Consider the following 23,219-nt stretch of genomic DNA (forward strand, 5'->3'; position numbering starts at 1 on the left):
TGACTTGATCAACATAGATTGTCTTCATGTAGCCTGTTGATTGGAACTCCTTTTTGGTAAAAACCAGCTCCTATAGTGATAGATTCTTTCATTCTTTGTTGATTCTAGTATAAAAAAAAATAGGTGGGGGGGATACAAGAAATGAATTGTCTTGGTGTAGCACATTTACTGCAAATCATTTTGGTAAAGCTTGCTCTTACAGTGATTGATTCCTTCATTGTTTGTTGATTCCAGTAGGAAATCAAATGTTGTTGTTGTTGGCACTCCGTCGCTTACGATGTTGAGGGTTCCAGTTGATCCGATCAACGGAACAGCCTGCTCGTGAAATTAACGGGGAAGTGGCTGAGCACTCCACAGACACGTGTACCCTTAACGTAGTTCTAGGGAATATTCAGCGTGACGCAGTGTGACAAGGCTGACCCTTTGAATTACAGGCACAACAGAAACAGAAAGTAAGAGTGAGAGAAAGTTGTGGTGAAAGAGTACAGCAGGGTTCGCCACCATCCCCTGCCGGAGCCTCATGGATCTTTAGGTGTTTTCGCTCAATAAACACAACGCCCGGTCTGGGAATCGAAACCGCGATCCTATGACCACGAGTCCACTACCCTAACCACTGGGCCATTGCGTCTCCACAGGAAATCAAAAATACAAGAAGTAAACTAAAATGGTTCCACAGAGAATTGAACTCAAGCTGTAGAATTAGTTTCCTGATATTCTACCACCACCACCACCACTACTGTGCATCTCTTGCACACAATCAGTTAGGTTTTATATTATGTCCATTTGACCTCATAGAAGAGTTATCAATATATTTTGATTGAAAACTTTAAAAAGCTGATAATGAGAATGAAAGAAAGTACGAGTGCCTGTGAGAATTATAAATCCTCGTTTGTAATTTTAGCATTTTAAATGGAAATATTTATTGACATAATTCTTCAAATTGAAAAATTTTAAATTGACTTATGAATGGCTGAATGCACAAAACATTTAGATTTAGCTATTCAACCGCACAATGTTCAATATTTTGTCAAGTGTGTGTGTTCTATGATAGGTTACAACTGATTCTACTTAGAAATCTCGTGGTAGGTCATCAGATATTGGCCAGATTCAAAAGTGATCGGAATTGATTTTTAAAAACAAAAAATCAGTTTTGTCTTCCCATGCATTTTTTCTTCTTTCTATGAATGAAGCCTGCTGTGTTTTCATATGAAATTCTAACTTAGAGTTTATAATTTTATATATCTGCCATAGTTGATGCCATATTTATCTTACAATGGACAATGCATTCACGTTCTTACTAACCAAACTAAATGATAAACAAATATCACTCTGGATGAGCCAACAGAAAGACCTCTATGTGGCCCATTGACCCACTGGAGGGCTGAAATGAACTCTTTGAACAATGTAGCCTTTTAAAATAAATACATTTTATGTCTGTCTATATATATATATATATATATATATATATATAATGACCCTTGATCCAATGGCTATTTGATCAGGGCTGACGTTGAGCTAAACACCACAGCACTATCATCATAAAGGAGGCTCTACATGGTTGTTTGCCTTCCTAGAAATAGGAGCTAAGTCTCCCTCAAATTGCACCTTTCTTTGAAGGGAAAAAAAAACAAACTCCAGAACATTTGGATAATGTAGTCCTAGGTACAATATAATTATAAAAGACCCCCCATCCCCCCCAAAAAAACTATGATTACTAGTAAAACATCTTTGAAGGTAGCTGCTGAAGTAGGAATAAGTCTGGGATTAAAATGAACACAAATAATGTATGAAACACTTGTAGTAAAAGAAAATTGTATCCCCCTCCTTTATGTGAGAATTATAAATCCTCATTTATAATTACATAAATATACCATATCAGTTCTTGATCTATTTCGTTTATAAATTGCATAAATATACCATATCAGTTTGCGATCTATTTCTCCACATACTGACATAAGTCGGTAGGGTTAGGAATCTGCTGTATTAAATTGGCATTTTATTTCTATGTAATTTTTTTTTTTTTTTTCTTCTTCATGCAATGTATGTCTCTTGATTCTTCAAATGGTTTAAAGAAGTTCTTGTCACTTCCAGAGGCAATTAAAATAATTTTAATTACACAAATTAATTTATAGCAATTAAATTAATTAGATATTTTCTGAAATCTATTTATTTAAAAAGCTAAAGCAATCTAGAATGCATTTCAGATTCTGCATATTTGACCTCCAGAAAATTTATATTTGGTTCTGAGAGAACAAGATCACATAAGTTCAAAGCTATATATATTCTGCACACATGCATGTTTATATATATATATTCGTTTGTGCCTCCATATACACGTGTACTGATGTGGATGCTTAAAGATATTGAATTTCGTTATCAGTTTGAGTTTTCACTGTGTGTGTGCAGTGCATCATGTATAATGTAGTGTTAAGAGCCATGGAAATGTATGAGTAGCAGATGGAACGCATCTGACAGCATTGGTGGAATTGTTGATTACCAAATGCTGGCCTTCACAGAGGCAATGACAAATGGCACACTTGAGCAGAAGACCCATGAAGCCAAGTGAAATCGTAGTTGTGGAAGATATTGGTGCCATGCAAACTGACACCTTATGACTACCTGATTGATTGGTAGTTCTTAGCCACTGCACTGTCCCTTACCAAGGTACTTAATTCATGAATGTCCTAGTTGTATATAGAAATAAGTAGGTACGCCATGTGAGGTGTTGTTACACATGTATGTGTATCACACAATGTTTGCAACAAGCATAATCCATACTGACATGCAAGTGCACATAATGCATACAAATGCAGCACTTGTAATGTACAAGTTACATGCAACATGTACCCAATCACATGCAATTATGTGCATATATTAAAATACACTTTCATGTACATTTAACACCACGTTGTTTTAATGTCTGCTTTTCCATGTTTGTATGGATCAGACAAGAGTATGTTGAGGCGGAGTTTGCTACAGCCAGGTGCCACCACTTGTTTTCAAGAATGGTAATTATCTCCAGTCTGTGGAACAACAAACAGCCGAACCATGTTTAAGCAGAGGCCTGGAAACAAACGACACCGTGTGATTGAGACTTCTGCTTACAAAGATCGCACATCATCTCCTGGTTGATCATACTTTTGTAGTGGACTGTAAGCGAGCGACACCATCAATGAAGCCTTTGTTTACAACCAGTGAGTAAACACATGAAAACTAATACGTGTGTGTGTGTGTGTATATATACACGCATACACATAGATTGCAAGCTTCTTTCAGTTTCCTATTTCTTTACTGCCCACAAGGGGCTACACACAGAGGGGACAAACAAAGGGATTAAGTCGTTTATATCGACACCAGTGCGTAACTAGTACTTATTTAATCGACCCCGAAAGGATGAAAGGCAAAGTCGACCTCGGCGGAATTTGAACTCAGAACGTAGCGGCAGACGAAATACCGCTAAGCATTTCGCCCGGCGTGCTAACGTTTCTGTCAGCTCGCTGCTTCTTTCAATTTCTGCATACCAAATCTATTTTAAAAAGCTTTCTTTGGCTTGCGGCGTTATTAGAACACACACACACTTGCCTAAGGTGCCCTGCATTGAGACTGAACCCAAACTCACTTTGGTTGGAAACTGAGCGTATCAACCACACAGCCTGTGCCAAGACACATGATTAAACGAGAGCACTTAAGAGCAATGTGTATTGTATTCAGAATGTTTTGTTTCTATAGATCATGTCGAAAATGTTCACCTCTCGTTGGTATTTCTTTACTATTTCGTAATTAGATTCTAACACAGCCTTATCCAGTTTTGGCTGAACTAAAAGGTCACTTATATAATCCTCCCTGTATGTTTTGTATCGTTTGTCTTTGAATATTGTTTGTTTTTCTTTCTTTCTGTGTGTGTTTCTCTGCATTTGGCTTTGTGTGTATGTTGTGTCTCTGTTACGTTTTTCTCTTTGTGTATGCGTGCGTCTGTGTTTCTTTGTGCAGGCTTGTTAACACCATTTGTTGTTTCCCACTATCTTGGGAGGGTGGGCTCATTGTGACCATGACTGGAACATTAAGTAAATGTCTTCTTCACCAAACTCTTGTTTTCTTTACTCACTTTCTGGTTAATTCTAACGATAACTGCTTATTTAGAAACTGACAGTATAATTAACCAAGTTTATCTGTGAAAATCACTGAGAAATAAATAAACACCAACCGAACAACTTTGGTTAATTGTTCAAACTGTTACATCCAGCATGAATTGATTTATTCTTTTACTGATGTCAGCCATCTGGTTGCAGTCATGCTGAGGGTACCATATTTATAACATCAACAACAAGTGTATGCATACATACATTTATTGCATATACATGAATGTGCAGGGCTTCTGAGAAGAATTTTATCAGTGTACAGAGTTCTTTTTAAACTCCTCCTCTTCTGTATTCAATAAATGCAATACGCATAACGGGTCTGATATACCTACTTGAGTCCAAAAAAAAAAAAAAAATCATACACCGATCAGTTATACAGGTCAGACATCCTGCAGATGTGAAAATTTCTTTGAAAATCAGTGAGAAAAAGAATATATCTGAAGCTGCTTTTCTACCCATATTTATTATTAACATTTATTCCCGTATCATTGGTGTACTTTGCTAGCACTGACCTTGAAAAGTTAGGGTTTTCAGGTAAAGAAAGGGATACCTGTACATATTTTACCAGGTAATGCTATTAAGTTAGACATGGCTTTGGCCTATACCGGCCGAAACCCATCGAAGTTATAATCTATAGATGGAATAGTAAAATGATAGCAGACTTTTTCTAAAGTTCACCATGTCACTCGTATTTAAATTCCAGTGTGAGAGCTTTTTATAAGAAGTGTCATCTATTGAATGGGTGCACACAAATTTTTTTCTTCTAAAAAAATTTCTTTGCAAATTTCCATTGCGTTGATATATTTAAAAAAAACAAGACACAAAACTACCAGGCTTAACTAAAACCAGCTGAAAATTCAAGAAAGCTCAAATACCACCCTCCTTGTAAAGTCTCTGTACTGGAAAGTATTCTATCGCAATCAAATGCAGCATGACCCGCTGACAAAGACTATAAATACTCATTTCATTAACAAATTTGGATTAGTGGCCAAGGAAACTAAAATAAATAGATCATGTATGCTAATTTTCTTGTATGCTCTTGATGTCATACCGTTTAATCAATGTTTTATATTATGAAAAATTTCCCATTGAGCCTTTAATCTCTTGTTTGAAGAAATAAACTTCATTATACATATACGCGCGCGCACATTGTCTCTTTCTGTCCCCCCCTCTCTCTTTCTCTCTCTCTCTCTCTCTCTCTGCGCGAGTAATAATTTTCCGCTCAATAATAACGTATTGAATGGCCTCGGCCAGTCACAGTGCAAGGAAAGCCATGGAACAATTACAAAATAAATGAATTGTTTAAGCTAGCATTTATTATTTATATTTATGTATCTGAACAATGTTTTGATCTTAACCAGTTTCTCATTAAATACTCATGATAAATGATACAATACTTTTTTTTTTTTTCGAGTTTTCCTTAAGTACCTTTCTGAAAGGGCCGCTAGCAGTAGCGATGGGGGTGAGAGGGTGCGGTGCGAGCCGGATGATGCTTTTTTGGAGGCGGCACTTTATGGTCTGCTGCCGATACTTTTCGATTAAAGTAACTTATAACATGTTCGGGAGGTGCCGTGAATAATTGTGTAGGGGACCGGGTGAGGGAAGAGATTGGACCGTCCTGGCCTTGTACTACAGTTTTTTGTTTTCTTCAGCTTTTGTAGGTTTTAACTTTGATTAGCCATTTTGTTACAGTTTCACGACGGTTCTGTGCAATACTTAGTAACCTACAGCTATAATTCATTGGTTACATTAGTTCAGTTGATCGGACATCTACAGTAGTCCGCTTAGAAACCGACAGAGATCCATGTTTTAGCTTTTAACTTCGTTTCGAATGTGTGTAACCACCGCCTGTTGTAATCGTTTGTGTATCCAGTGTATGTGTGCTTTCTATTAATCTCCAGTGTATCTGTGTGTGTGTGTGTGTATATATATAATCGCTTCTAAGTGTGTTTGATTAGATTGGCGGCAAAGATGAAGTATTTTATTTTATTTTATTTTTGTGTGAATACCATTGACTTCTGAAGTGCTGTGAGTTGTTGTAAAACTGTTTTTAACCTTTTAACCGTGTGAAAATATGAAAGATTAAACTAAAGTAACATATTATGTATGAACTGTAATATTGTGTCAGATGAATAACGAAGCTCTTAACAGGTTTACTGTTTTGATAAGGCTTTTAAAATGTTTTTGCTTAATTTTTATTTTCGTTCTTATTGTTTTATTCCTCTTTTCTTTTGTGATTATAATTAAAATCTTTCGTGACTGGCAGTTCTAATTGGAAATAAAGCACAGTTTCCATTAATTTTCAAAATAATAAAAAATTCTAGAGTCAAAATGTAGCCGATATATATGGTCAAAGGTGTCTCAGTCATTTTTCCGGTAAATTTTTATTTTAACACCCGCACCTCTGATTTTTTGCTTGAAAACAAGTACCCTGACCTCTGAATATGCTGCAAATCCCTTACGCGAGGGGGATATATTTAATAACGAACCATGTAATTCACACTCTGGAAAATTTATTTCTGTAAAATGTTTTTTTCTCTTAAACACACAAGCTATAGTCCATACATTTAGGGTGTTTTTGAAAGCTACTATGTTTTTTATCTTCAGAATACATATACTTTGTCACACAACAATTAAGATATATTTATTTTAAATCGTTCATTTTTCTGCCCCCGCCCACACCCAAAAATTAGTTTGGCACGATTTAAATTTTTTTTTTCGTTAGTGAAAATCGTGCGGGTGAAAAGATCTATGGGGGTGGGGTAAACTTGCCGAGGCTTCCGCTTCATCCCACCCCGTTTTTCAGACCCTCCAAAAGGGTTTTGTAGCACACAGGAACTCATTCGATGAAAAAAAAAAAAAAAAATTCCAGTGATTCCGGGATGGAGGGGGGGGGGGTCCCCCTCTTCCGAACCAAAGTAAGGGATTTGCAGCATATTAGGTCAGGGTACTTGATTCCACGCAAAAAAAATCCGAGTTGCAGGTGTTAATATAAAAATTTACCATCCCCCCCTCGCCCGAGAGTATATGTAGAAAAACATTACATGATGACTTTTTATTAAAGACAATAGGATGTGATTTGGTTATTTCTAGTAGGTCAAACGACCGTATAGTATCTCTTCATTGTTAATTCATTTCTTAGTTGTTTTTTCCCTTGTACAGTCACGTCCAAGTATCTTCTTCCTAAGATGGTAGGATATTAGAGACGTTTGGTTACCATTTATAGCAAGACAAACGAGCACGAAGAGGGTTTTTTACTTGGCGAGGTTATTGCTGCTCCTTTATTGCATGTGAAGGGCACATTGGGTAATAATAGCCTTAGGTATCATGAGACAGGATGGTCGTATTTCAGTTGACCTGAGGCACGAGCATAATACGTTTATGCTGTTTACCTGATGCGTTTTATGTATACCTTTTCCATGCTAGTATGGGTTGGACGGTTCAACAGGAATCAGCAAACCAGCGGGCTGTGCCGAATTCCAGTGTCTGCTTTGGCATAGTATCTACAGCTTGACGCCCTTCCTTATGCTAGGCACTTCAGAGTGTACTAGGCGCTGTTTTCAGCACTGCTGAGGACGACCAAGTACTCTCAAAACAAGACTCCTCAACCGAGTATAGTATTGAAGATGTAAAAGTATGATAGAGGGACAGGAAGTGGTGTATTGCTAGAAAGGTGAATACATGGCTTTCCCAACTGGAGAGAGAGAGATGGTGAAAGTATACTCTGAAGATAGAAGGCAAATATGAGAGAGGGAAGCGATAAAGGAACAGAAAAGGTGGGTGGGTAGGTAAGTGCACTAGTGTGAAAAAATGGGGATTGTGGTGGACAAATACACACACACAAATGCATATGTATGTAGATGTACATACAGAAACGGGTTTCTCGACAGGTTCTGCCCTACCAAATTTACTCAAAAGGCTATATTATATGTGCCAGACGTGAGCTGTATATACTAGATACTTATTCAGGTAGACTTCAAATCAAAGCAATGCACTTGCAAAGCAAACTACTTGACTTACAACGCAGTATTACAAACATGACTGACCTTATCTTTTGTCATTCTGGCATCGTGTTACTTCATGTCAATATTAGGAATATTTATTTATGGCGAATATAGAAGTTGGAAGAAATAAAAGAAAATAATGAATTTAAATAAAAAGTAAATCCAAGTGTGACTAACCTGAATTTTTTCTATTCAGTGAATCTTAGTGTGACATGTCTAGCTGAGAAGTAATATTCCCATGTATTGTTACTTTTACCATCCTCTAAGTCACATACATATATACAACCTTTTTTTTTTTTTTTTAATAAAAGAAATGTTTTAATTGTCCGAACAACAATATTCTCTGATAAATTAGGTCTCTTTGCTCCACTGAGTTGTGATTTACGGTTCTAAGTTGGAACCATTTGTGAGCTTTATTCTTCTTCAAAAAGTCAAACACTGTTATGTGTGTTGTGGGAAAGTGGAGTAGGGTTCCTTTCTGCTCGTCATACAAACAATATGGTTTATTCCTTCTCGGCCTAAGACAAACAAACACTTTTCTTCTTTGACCTAAATTATTATTACTATTATTTAATTTCTATTTACCTTGTGCATTGAAATCCTATTAATGTTGACTTTGTCCCCCCCCCCGCTCTCCCATAAAATAAGACAGGTAAACAGTTCAATTAACAGTACTCCCTCCCTTACAAATTTGTATTTTGTGACCTCATTATTTATTATTAGGAGGCGCAATGGCCGAGTGGTTAGGGCAGCGGACTCGCGGTTTCGATTCCCAGACCGGGCGTTGTGAGTGTTTATTGAGCGAAAGCACCTAAAGCTCCACGAGGCTCCGGCAGGGGATGATGGCGAACCCTGCTGTACTCTTTCACCACAACTCTTACTTCCTGTTTCTGTTGTACCTGTAATTCAAAGAGGTCAGCCTTGTCACACTGTGTCACGCTGAATATCCCCGAGAACTACGTTAAGGGTACACGTGTCTGTGGAGTGCTCAGCTACTTGCACGTTAATTTCACGAGCAGGCTGTTTCGTTGATCAGATCAACAGGAACCATCGACGGAGTGCCAACAACATTTATTATTAAAGGCGACAAGCTGGCTGAATCAGTAATATGCTGGACAAAATGCTTTGTGGCATTTCGGCCATCTTTACATTCTGAGTTTAAATTCCACTGAGATTGATTTTGTTTTCATCCTTTCTGGGTTGACGACATAAGTGTCAGTCAAGTACTGGGGTCGATGTAATCATGAAATTTCAGGTTTTGTACCTATATTAGAAAGGATTATTATTATTATTAGTTTTTGCTGTACTGTCTTCTGCAATACATTGTAGATGTAAAAAACCTGGATTCTATGGAGTTCTGTGCAATATGCATGAATATAAAGCTTTCAATAGGGTTCCCCTAAATTGTTGCTTGCGGGACTGTCCTCTGTGCAGTTAGTTTCAGTCCTGTGTCCACAAGTTTAATGTCTAGTGGCATCCACACTTCAATGTCTTGGTAGTCAGATCAAATTGTTCCCTTGTTATTTAAAATCATGTCCAGTCTAGCAAGGGTGTCCACTCTCATTCTTTTTGTATCTACGAACTCTTCAGCTACTGCTGCAGAAATAGGAAAGTGGAGGGGGTAGTCGATCCGGACTAGGACATAGAAATAGCCACGTTAAAATGTGATCAATGTCACTTTTAATGGGGTGGTTGGTGTTAGGAAGGGCATCTAGCCGTAAAACCATGCCAAAACACAATAAGCCTGGGGGTGGTCTTTTACCTGGCTGGTTCCTGTCAAACAATCCAACCCATGCCAGCATGGAAGACAGACGTTAAATGATGAGATGATATACACTTGAGAAATCGAGAAACTGGCCCCTACGCTTTTTATGGAGTAATGTGGATTGATCATGAAGTCACAAGTAGACAAATCCTATCTATATCCCAGTGGAATACACAAATGTGACAGCTAGAAGGGGGGCGGGCAGCACCAGCACTTGGTTCGTACTTATTTTAGTGAAGTAAATGGTGAAATAGAGTAACTTGTTCAAGGACACATGCAGCCTGGTTTAGGAATGGAACTCACAACCTTATCATGAGCTCAATACCCACTAACTATCACACAATGTGATTTCACATATCTTTAATTAAAACACTACACGAGCAAACTACTTTCAGCATTTAGTTGCATCTCTTTGTTCTGAGTTCAAATCCTTCTTGATCTTCGTTTTTTTTTCCATTTATTTTTTTTGTATTAATCCATGAGAGTTTCTGTTTAGCGAAGCATGGCATTTAAACTGTCACTTCCTTAGTTGTGTAACAGTTTCTGTTCTTTGCTATGACATGTTCAAAGCTGTTTCACTAATTATTTTGTATTTGTGTATATGTATTTATTTTTATATTCATTCAGTTTAAAAATAACAATTCTTTAATGTATAAACTATAGTTTTTCCGCTGTAGCATTCTTTATCTTTTTTCCTTTGTATTTTTTTTTTTTGTTTTTTATACATTTTCCCGCTCCCGCTCTTCCCGTAAGCCATTTGTCTGACGGCCCTTTGTAAATGTGAGCATTTATTCACATTTGTATTGTTGTAGCCAATGTAGAGGTTCTCAAACTGCTAAATATCAGTGCACCCCACCCACCCCTTTAAAAAAACTTTTTTTTCTTTTAATGAGAAGGCAGTCTGTGTCCCTATAATTAATTTTTCCTCACCGTTGGGGGGTTGGATAAATTTAGAAGTTTAAACAGCAATTTGTCATTACGCCATCACAACCTCACCCAACTCCTACCCCAACCTATATCTGTGAAAAACATTGAGCTTGTGGATTTATTGCTAAAATGTGATGTGGTATGGGAGCTTCTATGCAGTTGCTCAACTTGCAGAAAATAGCAGTCAAATTTTCCTCAAATTCTATATTAGGGAAAGGATGCACTGGATAATGTAGCCCCAAATACTTGTAAATATGACGGAATGGTCATGGCTGGAATGTCTTGATGTTTTTTATTATCAGGGTTGATTTTTAAGGTTAAGCAATAACTGCTAAAGCACCTGATTGAGAAGCAAGAGTGGAATGGGTTAAAATAGAACACACACACACACGGCTTTATTTGTTGGTTACCAAATCCATTCGCAAGGCTTTGGTCAACTTAAGGCTACAGCAGACAGTTGCCCAAATTCTTATGCAGTGGGATTGAACCCAAAACTGAGTGACTGTGAAGTGAACTTCCTAACTACCCAACCGTACCCGTACCTTCTGTTTCACTTTAATTTGTAGAACTTAGAAACTATCACTCCAAGTTCCTATTTGCAACACTCTTTTTCTTAATTAATTCTGTCTCACTTTGGAGGCGCAACATCACACCCCAGTGTGCCATTATTACCTTTCATCTGCTGTGGGATGTAGAAGCGCAGTTTCTCTTTGTCCAAAGGAAAATGTTGGTATGCTAAATCTTGGGCCCACCTTTTTACCATTTCTGGTAATGCCTGGTAGCCACCAACTGAAGAAGCTACAGTCGTAGAAGACTGATCACATAATCATTGTGCTAACATGATTTCTATTCATGTCTAGTTTGTCTTGAATATAATTTCAGATATAATTTGGTGAGAAATTAGAATTTAAACCTTGTTTAGCATTTGCACGCACACACACAAAACAGAATTTTTTTTTCTATACCTGTCTATCTGTTTGTTCACCTGTCATGTTTTAGTTGAAAAAAAAAGAAGAAAAAAACCCATTTCTTGAATTTCTCACACTCTGAAAAAACACTCTTTATTATATCTGCACATTTTATCTGTGTTTAAAAAGTAAACTTGTATATTTTTGTCGTACAATTGTTTGGTTAAACCAAAGATAAAATTTAATTCAGCATATTTCAGTTATAAAAAATATTTTATTCAACACTGAGGTGCTGTTGTTTAGTATAGATTTTATGGAGGGTGGGGAGTATCACTCAAGTAATGAAGTGTGGTATTTGCTATTGAAGTATTGGGTAGTGTGGTGGTTGGGTGCTCTTCAAGTATGGGATACAAATGAGGTAAGATATAAAGTATTGTTACTTGTCCTGAGGTAATGAAGTGTGTGTTTGTGTGCGATAAGCTTTGTGTTAATGTGTATATGATGTGTGTGTGTTTTTAGTAGGGTGTTGGTTTACCACTATAAAAAGGTTTCAGCTTCGCACAGCGTGTGAAATGAGTGTGTGTGAATTAATTCTGACAGTTTTAATCCGTCTCTAGATTGCCAACAACAGCAACAACCATAAATACCAGGTTCGAATTTAATTGTTACCCATAAGTTAATTGAAATGGTTGAATTTGGCATCACAACTAATGGTGGTTAATTAAATAAATGATATTCCTTTCTTGACACTTTGGTTGTTTGTCTAAATTTGAAAATTTCAATAACAAAAAAACAATAGCAATCAGATTTATATTTGAATCTGCCAGAATGTATAAAAGAATGAATACTTTGGGTTCTTGCTGTGAATTATTAGAAATTGTTTTCATTTAAAGTCTTTCAAAACATTAATTGATGGAACTTGTATATTCCATTCTCTTACATGTAGTATCTTCTGGCTTCCTGCCTTCTCTCTTTTGCTTTTAACAGTTCCTTGTAGATTGTGCTGAAAGAAAAAGGCTAGTTTATGTTCTTTTGACAATAAAATAAAATAAAAATAGATATATAAAAAGTACAAAAGAATAAAATGAAGTTAATCTCAATGAAATCTCTTCGAGTTCTAATCCAGGTTGAGTTATTTTTTGATGTCTGTCATTTTTCTTTAGATTATGGATCTGTCTGGGTGTAACTTCTGTAAGATAACAACACTGACTGATAGAATGGTTTAGGTGTTACATATTTTTTCTCTCTTGTTCTTAATTCTATTTATGTCTTCAGTGCTTCTCAATTACCACTTATGGCTTGCTAGAAAATTCCCTCTCCGTCTTATTTAACACAAAACGAAGGATTTAGTTAATTTATTCTCAATTAATAGATTGGTTTCTTTTGTAGTGGCGCGTGTGGCCGCCATCTTGGGAAGTGCCATTGCGCATGTGCAAGGGATTAGCCGTCAACGGAAGTACCCGAGCACGCATGCGCAATGCAACAGGTGTAGAGAAAGCAATAGCGTTCTCTCTCTTATCCATCCAGCAGCTGTGGAGACAGGACGTTCTTTCAGGCTGTCCCAACTCGACCCTGACATGTGGTCGAAGCTTCCTTTGGTATCCCAGCGGCATGCCTGTTCACCCAGGAATGAAACGGTTCTACACCAACCTGGAATAAACTATTGATCTGTTGTTACTGTTATCCCTCGTGTTGTTGTATTTCTGGATTTTAATGATTAATATAAGAAGTGGGGAGAGGCGGCCAAGCCGTCACATCTCATCCAATTCTTATAACTGGTGACCCTCGACGTGATAACGGAATTATCTCTCAAACAACTCGTAAAAAAAAAAAAAATGAAGGGACGACGAAAAAAAAAACACAACACAAGAGACAAGGGAATGGAACAATCCAACCAACTGCAACAGTTTTCTTACCCCGAAAAAAAAAAAAAAAATACCATACAGCCTGGAAACTGAACCATCAACTACTATGACACGAGTGTTTCTTTCATCCTTGCAGCAACGACGTAAGGTTGGTCAACAATATTTTTTTCTACAGACAGTACAAAGCAACACCTTCTGAGGTCTAACCGCCGACCACAGCCAGTTCCAGCGACGACACGACAATAGCCTCATGGAGACCCAACACTTCGTTCAGCAGCTTACAGACCTCCATCTTCATCGCCTCCAGCTTCTTAGGGTCAACACCAACTTCTTGCTACGTACACAGCAACCAACAGCACTCGCACAGGTTCTATCTCAACACTGTTTGTGAATTATTTCACCATGGTTAACAGCGAATACAACCTGCGAGAACTCCTGTATCAAGTAACCGGCAGCAGCATTGAAGCCACAACCTCTCACGACATGTGCCTCTCCTCTGGCTCTGTTACGTGGCCTCGACTTCTTGTTACAGCACCTCAACTACTGTGTACCTTAACTACGAACTGGTATTTACTATCCTTGTGTCTGGACTTTCTTCTAACGCCCTTATAGACTCTTTTCTATGCTCTGTATTACTTGCACACACATGCATCCATGTTTGTATACACATACACTTTGTTTACATGACGGCCTGCCTATTATTGTGTTTATAGGTCACACTCACACAAACAGAAAAAAAAAAAAAGCAAGCACCATTGTTTTTTGTTTTTACGAACATTTTCTCTCTCTCTTTCTCTCTCAATTTCTCTCTCTTTCTCTCTTTCTCTCTTCTCTCTCTCTCTTTCTCTCTTTCTCTCTCTCTTTCTCTCTCTTTCTCTCTCTCTCTTTCTCTCTCTCTCTCTCTCTCTCTTTCTCTCTCTCTCTCTCTCTCTCTCTCTTATGCACACATGGTTCCACAATCTTTTCCAAGATTGATCTGGTTCGCGCTTATCACCAGATTCCACCATTTATCGTAGCTTTATCAGCGATTCCGCGCATATAATGTGCACACTGTTTTCTAAAACAGACAAACTCTCTCCTCGTGTTTTCAGTCACCTGGACTATATTTCACAGTCATTTGCCAGGGAAGCAGAACATCCCTGTTGATGCTCTCACGAGACTCCCTGTCAATTCTATTTCCTCTCCTGCAGCAATTGATTTACTTGCTATTTCGCAGGACCAAACTCTTTTGTCGACGTTAGATTTAACTTAGGCAAATTTACAATTGTTGAATTTTGGCAATCTTCCACTCCTTTCATCGAAGGCATCGTATACGCACCACCAGCTACCATCCCGCTTCTAATGGGATGGTTGAGCGATTTCATAGGCAACTTAAGACTGCCTTACGCGCCTCGCCCAACCTGCAGTCTTGGGTTGAATTTCTTCAAGGTCGACGCTAATGGTCGTACAGAGATTGTGTCTGTCGACCGTCTGAAAAGAGCGTACCTTGACAAACCCTCAACTTTTGTGGACGACGTGCCCGTTTTTCAAACACCGCACACACCACTGTCAACAACATTACCACCACAAGGATCCAAATAAGAAATGCAAACTTTTCTCTGGTCCAGTGAAGGACATAATATAAATTTGTATGGGGTGTATGGTTGTGAAATTGTGTGTGTATGTGTATATACACATACATGCTCATAAGTGTGTATTTATGAGAAAGAGAGATCTTTTCCTTTTGTTTTTGTAATATTTCCCAATCTCGGATACTTTAATGCACTAACAACAGTTACATATGTTAGGCTTAGCAATGCTTTGATGTCTACTAAATTTTAACACATTCGAAACCTGATAACGCACATAGAATCCTCAACAGTTCTTGAGAATCTCCACGTGTGGGTGTGCCATTCTGTATATGGCATGCCTGTGTGTATTGACTTCTAAAGCATGTTTGTACTAAAACATGTTCTTCAAACACTGAAAGTTTATATATCCGTTCATGTCAATAGTACATCTTCGCACAGTTTCTTATTCCTTGTATTTTCACTGACTTAACTGTTCACTTACTGTATCTGACTCAGCCTAATTACAATTAGCCTAATTATGTTCATATTCTTAACAAGAATACACCATTTGTTTTAAGAGTATTGGTAAATAGCTTTATTTTATTTGGTGAGCAATGGTGGTGTTAGTGAAAGGTTTCCAACTGGTAAATCACTGGTGGCAGCGACAAGGGACTATCTGTGTGTCTATGTAACCGAGGTAGAACAAAATACCACAAGGTATTTTCAAGCAGGGTGAGTCGCATTGCAGTGAGAGGTGCCATCATTCTTAACCTACCATTATGATCATTGCCAGTGCCACTGGACTGGCTCCCGTGCAGGTGGCACATAAAAGACACACCATTTCGAGCGTGGCCATTGCCAGTACCGCCTGACTGGCCTTTGCGCCGGCGGCACGTAAAAGCACCCACTACACTCTCGGAGTGGTTGGCGTTAGGAAGGGCATCCAACTGTAGAAACTCTGCCAGATCAGATTGGAGCCTGGTGTAGCCATCTGGTTCACCAATCCTCAGTCAAATTGTCCAACCCATGTTAGCATGGAAAGCGGACGTTAAACGATGATGATACAAATGAATCATGGTCTTAAGTTTTCCTTTCATGTTGCTATTGGTTTAAACAGGTCTGCAGTATAATCATTTTGTTTGACATTTTTGGTTTTTTGTATTCACTCTCGATGTCAATTTTTTTATAAACATCCTTTACTCGTTTTGATTTTCACCAATATATCCATTTCTATTGGTTGTTCTGTGGAGGTGGCCTAATTTGTAAATCTCTTTCAAAAATGACTGTCTTCTCCCAACAAAGTGAAATAAGATTTTTGGACTGTTAAAACTTATTTTAATGATCGTCACCAGGTGTCGTATTTCTAGACATAAACCAGAATGGATTTGAATTTGGAATCTTTGAACTAAAGCTAATAATATACTTACCCATCCTTAAAACCACACTTGGTTCTTATTTTTTATTTGTTTGTTATTGGGCTATGGCCATGCTGGTGCACTGCCTTAAAGAGTTTAGTCAAACAAATACATCACACATACACACACACACAGTGAACTTCTCAACCATTTGGCCCTCTTCAGAATAACAAAGCTGATCGTGAAAATGTAGAGAAAATATTTAAAAAATTACAAAAATGTTCCTCCTCTAAAAATGAGGTTTATGGTCTGAGACAAACCAAAATTGTAACTGATTTCAGACTTAAACTAAAAAGAAACCATGATCCAACTTTTATAAACTTGTTTACTTGAGTGCAAAAAAAAAAAAAAGAAAGATATACAAATTATATAACTGATAATATAGGTACCAAAAATGTTTGGTAGTCACGGTGTACTCAAATATTAAGCACCCCCCCCCCCCCCCCGTGCCTTCTAATTTTTGGCTTGACGTTTTTGTATTAAATTTCTCTCCATTATTACGCTTGACTAAATTTATATAGCTGTAATATGTATGAAGTTATCAAGAAATGGTGGTGCTGCCATACAGGAAACAAAAATGTTGTGAAATATTTGAAGTTTTAAAATTAATTATAGTTTGGTGACCAAAGTGTGGTAGTGTAAGACTGTTAACCTCTGTTCCTGGCACATGGTATTAAAAATAAGTACCATCTTAAGTCGTCTTGTGCCATTGTAAAATTCAGACAAGTTTGCTATTTCAGCAGCAGTAGCACCAGTAGTAGTAACTATAGTGGCAGGCAGTGTAAACAGCAGTCAGATGTTTTGTGTTTACACTTGCCAACTAATCTCCAGGAGGTACCAATCTCGCATTAATAATTATATAAGACACACACATTTATAGGCACATATATGCATGTGGGTATGCACACACACACACACACACTTAGGCATGGTAACATTTACATAAAACTGTATCATACATATTTTGTGTATTTATTTTAATGTATACTATTCAAACGATTATTGCTGTGTAATGTTTTTGTGTTGCTCATGTGGGAAATATATTACATCATTTTGATAAAGAAAAAGAGAAGGAACAGCCATGGCTAGATTGCTTTTAGTCATAGATGCTGCCTGATCAAACTTGATCTAAGGTTAAACAATAAACAAGGGGCCTCTCTGTGTGTGTGTAAACCTTTTGTCTTGTGTGTGTGCTTTACACTTACATATACACATATTTACACATGCTCACACACATACATGAGAATGTTTTAATGCTCAGCTACAGACATGCTCTCTCCTACACACACACACACACACACACACACACACCTCAGTTCACTTTGTTTTTATAATCACAGTGTTGCATTGAAACAACCATAACGTTAAACTTCTGGAAATGAATATTATTTTTGTTGATGAACCGAACCCAAGCTTAAGTGATTTCTCATATTGCTTTAAGCTTCCAAGAAAGGCATGAATATCCCATGTTCCTTATTAGAGATCTTATAACTAGCCTTATAACTAAGGGTAAGGGGGGGAACAAAATGGTAACACCCCTCCACACACCGATAGCAGACACAGACATTGTAAAGAAATTTGGTCATGTGTAGGAGTAGGAATATGTAATACTGGTTCCAGCTGTTAATGAGAGTGAGGAGGAGGTGGAAGTGGTAGTGTCTAACTGGCATCTGAAGTGTGTCTCAATGAGAAAACTTACGCACCAACTGCATCGCCTACTGTAGTATGTAACCACCTCATACACTACACTGTACTGCTAAGTAGAATTCTTCACAATTAGTAACATTTGGTTTCAGTTTAGAAGCGAAGCAATCCTGTCTCCACCACCAGACCTACCAGTAGGGAGATTCATTGAGAAATTTAGGCAAAGCCATTCTGAATTATGGTTCTATGAATGTCAGAAACGGAAGCAGAATTTGGAAGTGCCGTGCGTAAGGTTTAAGTGTTGTTGATGACCAAGTCAGTACCAGTGAGTGGAGGAAACGTATCTACTCAAAGCCATATACAGGCATGCCTCAACTTCTGGTTTTTCCTCTTTTTCAACTTGATCATTTTGTAGAGAAAGTAATGGAAAATAAATAAATAAATCTCAATTTCTGTTGATTTATCAGACTTTACGTCAGGCTTGGTGAACATATTTAAAATCAGGGCTGTGGAGTCAAAACAAAAAACTTTGACTCCGACTCTGACTCTTGTACTGTTGGCACCTCCAATTCTGACTCCGCTTTATGTAATTGATTGTGGTCTACATAACTCATAAAACATATGCATACGCTTGTTCTTTGAGTAGGTCTATTTTTTGTAACTAGTTTATATCAAAGAATAAAGATATTGTGGGTCGGAATCAGTCGGTATAGATTTACTGACTCTGACTCCAGCTACCCCTTAATTGTTTCCGACTCCACAGCCCTGTTAAAAAGCATGAAAAATTTAAGAAAACATCTAAAAGCCAATACTGAACTGGAAAATCAAAATACGAGTGAAAATATGTGCAAACCATTTATTAAAACAAATATAAGCCAACAAAGATTTTAAAATGTTTTCCCATTGTTTTTTAAGTAAAGTTGCTTTTGCTTGGAATGAAAGTTGATGTAAACCTGTGGAGCAGTGGTTCTTGACTAGGGTCCATGAATGGGGTCCATGGGTGGGGTCCATGCACTGGGACTGAACCTAGAACCATGTGGTTGAGAAGCAAGCTTCTTACCACACAGCCACTCCTGTACCTAATTATAAAAATATAATAGTATTTTAAAATTTCAACTGGCAATAGGGGTCCAGTGGAGTAACATTGGAATCAAAGAGATCTGCAGGCAAAAAAATGGCCGAGAACCCCTGCTGTAGAGTGTTCTTTGTTAGCTTTTTGTATGGATAGTTTGATGGATGTTTGGTACGTAGTTTTCTACTGGAAATGGAGCGGCAGGCGTTTTAGTAGCAGTAAAGACATGGAGGATGCTGCTTGTAACAGTACGGTGGTGATTATAACATGTTGGTTGGTAATTAGAAGTTGTTTGTCTATCGGTAAAATACCCCCCCCCCCCTTTTTATTTTACTTGTGATAATTATCTAGAATATTTGGGTGTGTGTATGTATGTGTGTTATCTTTACCATTCCAGATAAGGGAGTCCCACTTAGAATGTAGTTCATATAGCAACAACTAATGTCTTACACTTAGTGGGCTACATCAGAGAGTGTACCGTTTCTAGAACATAGCCATGTTCTTGAGAGATCGTTTGTTGATGTGACATCTGTTCAGTGAGGAGGAATAGAATTAAATTACTGTTTAAACCAGGAAATAAATTTCCCATCCCCCATGTATTTTTACTTTATTAAATTTAATTAAACTATTATATTTCTATTAAGAAAACAACTTTTTAGTCTGTAATTTGATAAGTTTAATCCCAACATTTTGTAATAGAAGCTGACTCCTTTTATTATATACTTTGTTTATTGTCTAACGAAAAGGAACCAGAGCATTTAGCATTTGTAGGACTTCTTAGACTGGGGTGTGGTATAATATCTTGGTGAAGGTTACATAAGCATTGTGGTCTCTCTGCTTGTATGCGCATAAGTATGTAGAAAAGGAGTAGGTAGTAACTCTATAAGATGTACCCGGTGCAAGCTATGGACACATAAGAGGTGCAGCAACATCAAAGGCAGGTTAACTAGCAAGTTTTTGTTTGTGGCAGATGTTCAGGTGCAATAAAGACTGCAAACAAACAGGAAACAACTTCTATCTCATTCCAGGGTGAAAAACTAGAGGTAGTCGATAGCTTCCGCTATCTGGGCGACCAAGTTAGTAGTGGGGGTGGGTGCGCTGAAAGTGTAGCTGCTAGAATAAGAATAGCCTGGGCAAAGTTTAGAGAGCTCTTACCCCTGCTGGCGACAAAGGGACTCTCACTCAGAGTAAAAGGCAGACTGTATGACGCATGCGTACGAACAACCATGCTACATGGCAGTGAAACATGGGCTGTAACTGCTGAGGACATACGTAAGCTCGCAAGGAATGAAGCCAGTATGCTCCGTTGGATGTGTAATGTCAATGTGAATACCCGTCAGAGTGTAAGTATCTTGAGAGAAAAGCTGAACATTAGAAGCATCAGTTGTGGCGTGCAAGAGAGACGATTGCGCTGGTATGGACATGTGGTGAGAATGGAGGAGGATAGCTGCGTGAAAAAGTGCCACACCCTAACAGTTGAGGGAACCCGTGGAAGAGGTAGGCCCAGGAAGACCTGGGCTGAGGTGGTGAGGCAAGACCTTCGTACATTGGGCCTCACCGAGGCGATGACTACGGACCGAGACCTTTGGAAATGGGCTGTGCGTGAGAAGACCCGGCAAGCCAAGTAAGATCGTTGCCAGTGCCCCTGGACTGGTTCTTGTGCGGGTGGCACATGAGATGCACCATTTTGAGCGTGGCCGTTGCCAGTACCGCCTGACTGGCTCCTGTAGGATTTTCGAGCGAGATCGTTGCCAGTGCCCCTGGACTGGCTTGTGCGGGTGGCACATAAAAGACACCATTTCGAGCGTGGCCGTTTTCGTGCGGGTGACACGTAAAAGCACCCACTACACTCTCTGAGTGGTTGGCGTTAGGAAGGGCATCCAGCTGTAGAAACTCTGCCAAATCAGACTGGAGCCTGGTGTTGCCATCCGGTTTCACCAGTCCTCAGTCAAATCGTCCAACCCATGCTAGCATGGAAAGCGGACGTTAAACGATGATGATGATGATGATGATGATAAGCATGTCAATGCATAAATGTCTGCGTTTGCTGTGCATGTCTGCATATGTGTGATGCGTTTCTCTCCTCCACCCGTCTACCTCATTACGCTGTCTCAAAGCTAGAAACTAAGAACAGATTCTATTTATAAAAGTCAGGATGGCTGTCGGTACCCGCTCCACCACCACCGCCATCCTGTTTTATTTTTGATGTTGGTGATTTCAGCAAGGAGTAATAATAATAATAAATAAAATGGGTATCATTTAACTTAAATTGCCTTATTTAAAAAAAAAAAGGTGTAAAAATTTCATATTTTTTATGAAAATCTCCAAAATTGATCAACTCTCCTCATCACCCCATCCCACTGTCTAAAAGTGAAAATGAGTGGCTATTTTTTCCGTTTCCACATGCGTAAATTTATAGTGAAATGGCAAAAGGATAATGGCATGTGAAGCCCTCACTATGAAACTTGGTATGCTAAAAATAACAGCTAAATGTCTGAAAAATGTTTGTGATTGTATGTGCACGTGTGCAACAATTTCTGTAGCTTATCTGAATGAACAGAGAAAGCACACAGAAATATATGTGGAAGAGGTAGACCCAGGAGGACCTGGGATGAGGTGGTGAAGCATGACCTTCGAATGTTGGGCCTCATGGAGACAATGACAAGTGACCAATACCTTTGCAGATATGCCATGCTTGAGAAGACCCAGTAAGCCAAGTAGAACCAGAGCTGTGACCTATGCCAGTGTTGCATAACCAACCCATTTAAGAGTACCCTTCAATCACTGGGTAATATGCTGTGCTTGAGAAGACATGTTGAGTCAAGTGAAATCATTGTCGTGGCCGATGCCAGTACCGCCTGACTGGCACCGGTGCCAGTGGCACATAAAAAGCACCATTCGAATGTGGTCGATGCCTGTTCCACCGGACTGGCTCCTCTGCTGGTGGCACGTAAAATGCACCATACGAGTATGGTCAATGCCAGTGCTGCCTGACTGGTTCTTGCTCAGAGTGAAAGGTAAGATGTACCCAGTGTAAGATATAGACACGTAAGACGTGCTGGTGGCACATAAAAAGCACCATTCGAGTGTGGTCAATGCCAGTGCTGGTGGCACATAAAAAAAGCACCCACTACACCCTCTGAGTGGTCAGCATTAGGAAGGGCAGCCAGTTGTAGAAACCTTGCTAGATCAGATTGGAGCTTGGTACAGCCTCCTGGCTTGCCAGTCTTCAGTCAAGCTGTCCAACCCATGCTAGCATGGAAAGCGGATGTTAAATGATGATGATGTATTAGAAATAACTTTTTTATTGATTCTATTTTCTCTTTTCTTTACAGAACCTCGAGTTCCATGGGGTTATGCGATTCTTTTTCCAAGATGCTGGCGCCAAGGTTGCAACTAAATGCATCCGAGTGTCCAGCACCGCAACCGCCAAAGAGGTAATTGATGTTCTCATAGAAAAATTCCGTCCGGATATGCGAATGTTGACGCAGAGCAATTATAATCTGTATGAAGTTCACCCAAATTTAGGTAAGATTTCACTTCAATCACTCCAAAACTTGTAAGCTTTGTCTTCAACTTGTTGCTATTTCTTGTCTATTTAATGTTTGTTAGTGTTGGGATGTGGTGCATATATTCAAGAACACACCCTAGCATGCAATTATACACGTTTTATGCATGTGCGTAGACAGACACCCACACACATGAAGTTTGTAGGTTGATTATATTCCACATGTCTCTTAATAACATGTGTTTTATATTCCACATTTGTTTTTTAGTAATACATATGTTTATATTTTACAATCATCTGTTAGAATTACTGCTGGCTCGGTTGGTACAATGCCTATCAACCAAAAGGTTACAGGTTTGTGTTAATAGTACTGCAATAATAGTATAATGGTACTGCAATTGGCGCTAAAGTTAGGAACTGTT

The 23,219-nt window shown here is 38.5% G+C and overlaps 1 protein-coding gene across 11 annotated transcripts in view; it reads left to right on the plus strand.

Moving 5' to 3' along the window:
• Positions 1 to 23,219, plus strand: part of LOC106880869 (uncharacterized) — a 152,776-nt gene that overhangs the window by 37,248 nt on the left and 92,309 nt on the right. For all 11 annotated transcript variants that reach the window (XM_089358968.1, XM_089358972.1, XM_089358974.1 and 8 more), the window contains one exon: positions 22,625 to 22,817. In XM_089358968.1, coding sequence (XP_089215094.1) covers positions 22,625 to 22,817 — 193 coding nt within the window. The remainder of the gene's footprint in view (positions 1 to 22,624; positions 22,818 to 23,219) is intronic.

Source organism: Octopus bimaculoides, chromosome 10 (genome assembly GCF_046866305.1).
Source record: "Octopus bimaculoides isolate indiv1 chromosome 10, ASM4686630v1, whole genome shotgun sequence".
NCBI classification, from domain to species: domain Eukaryota; kingdom Metazoa; phylum Mollusca; class Cephalopoda; order Octopoda; family Octopodidae; genus Octopus; species Octopus bimaculoides.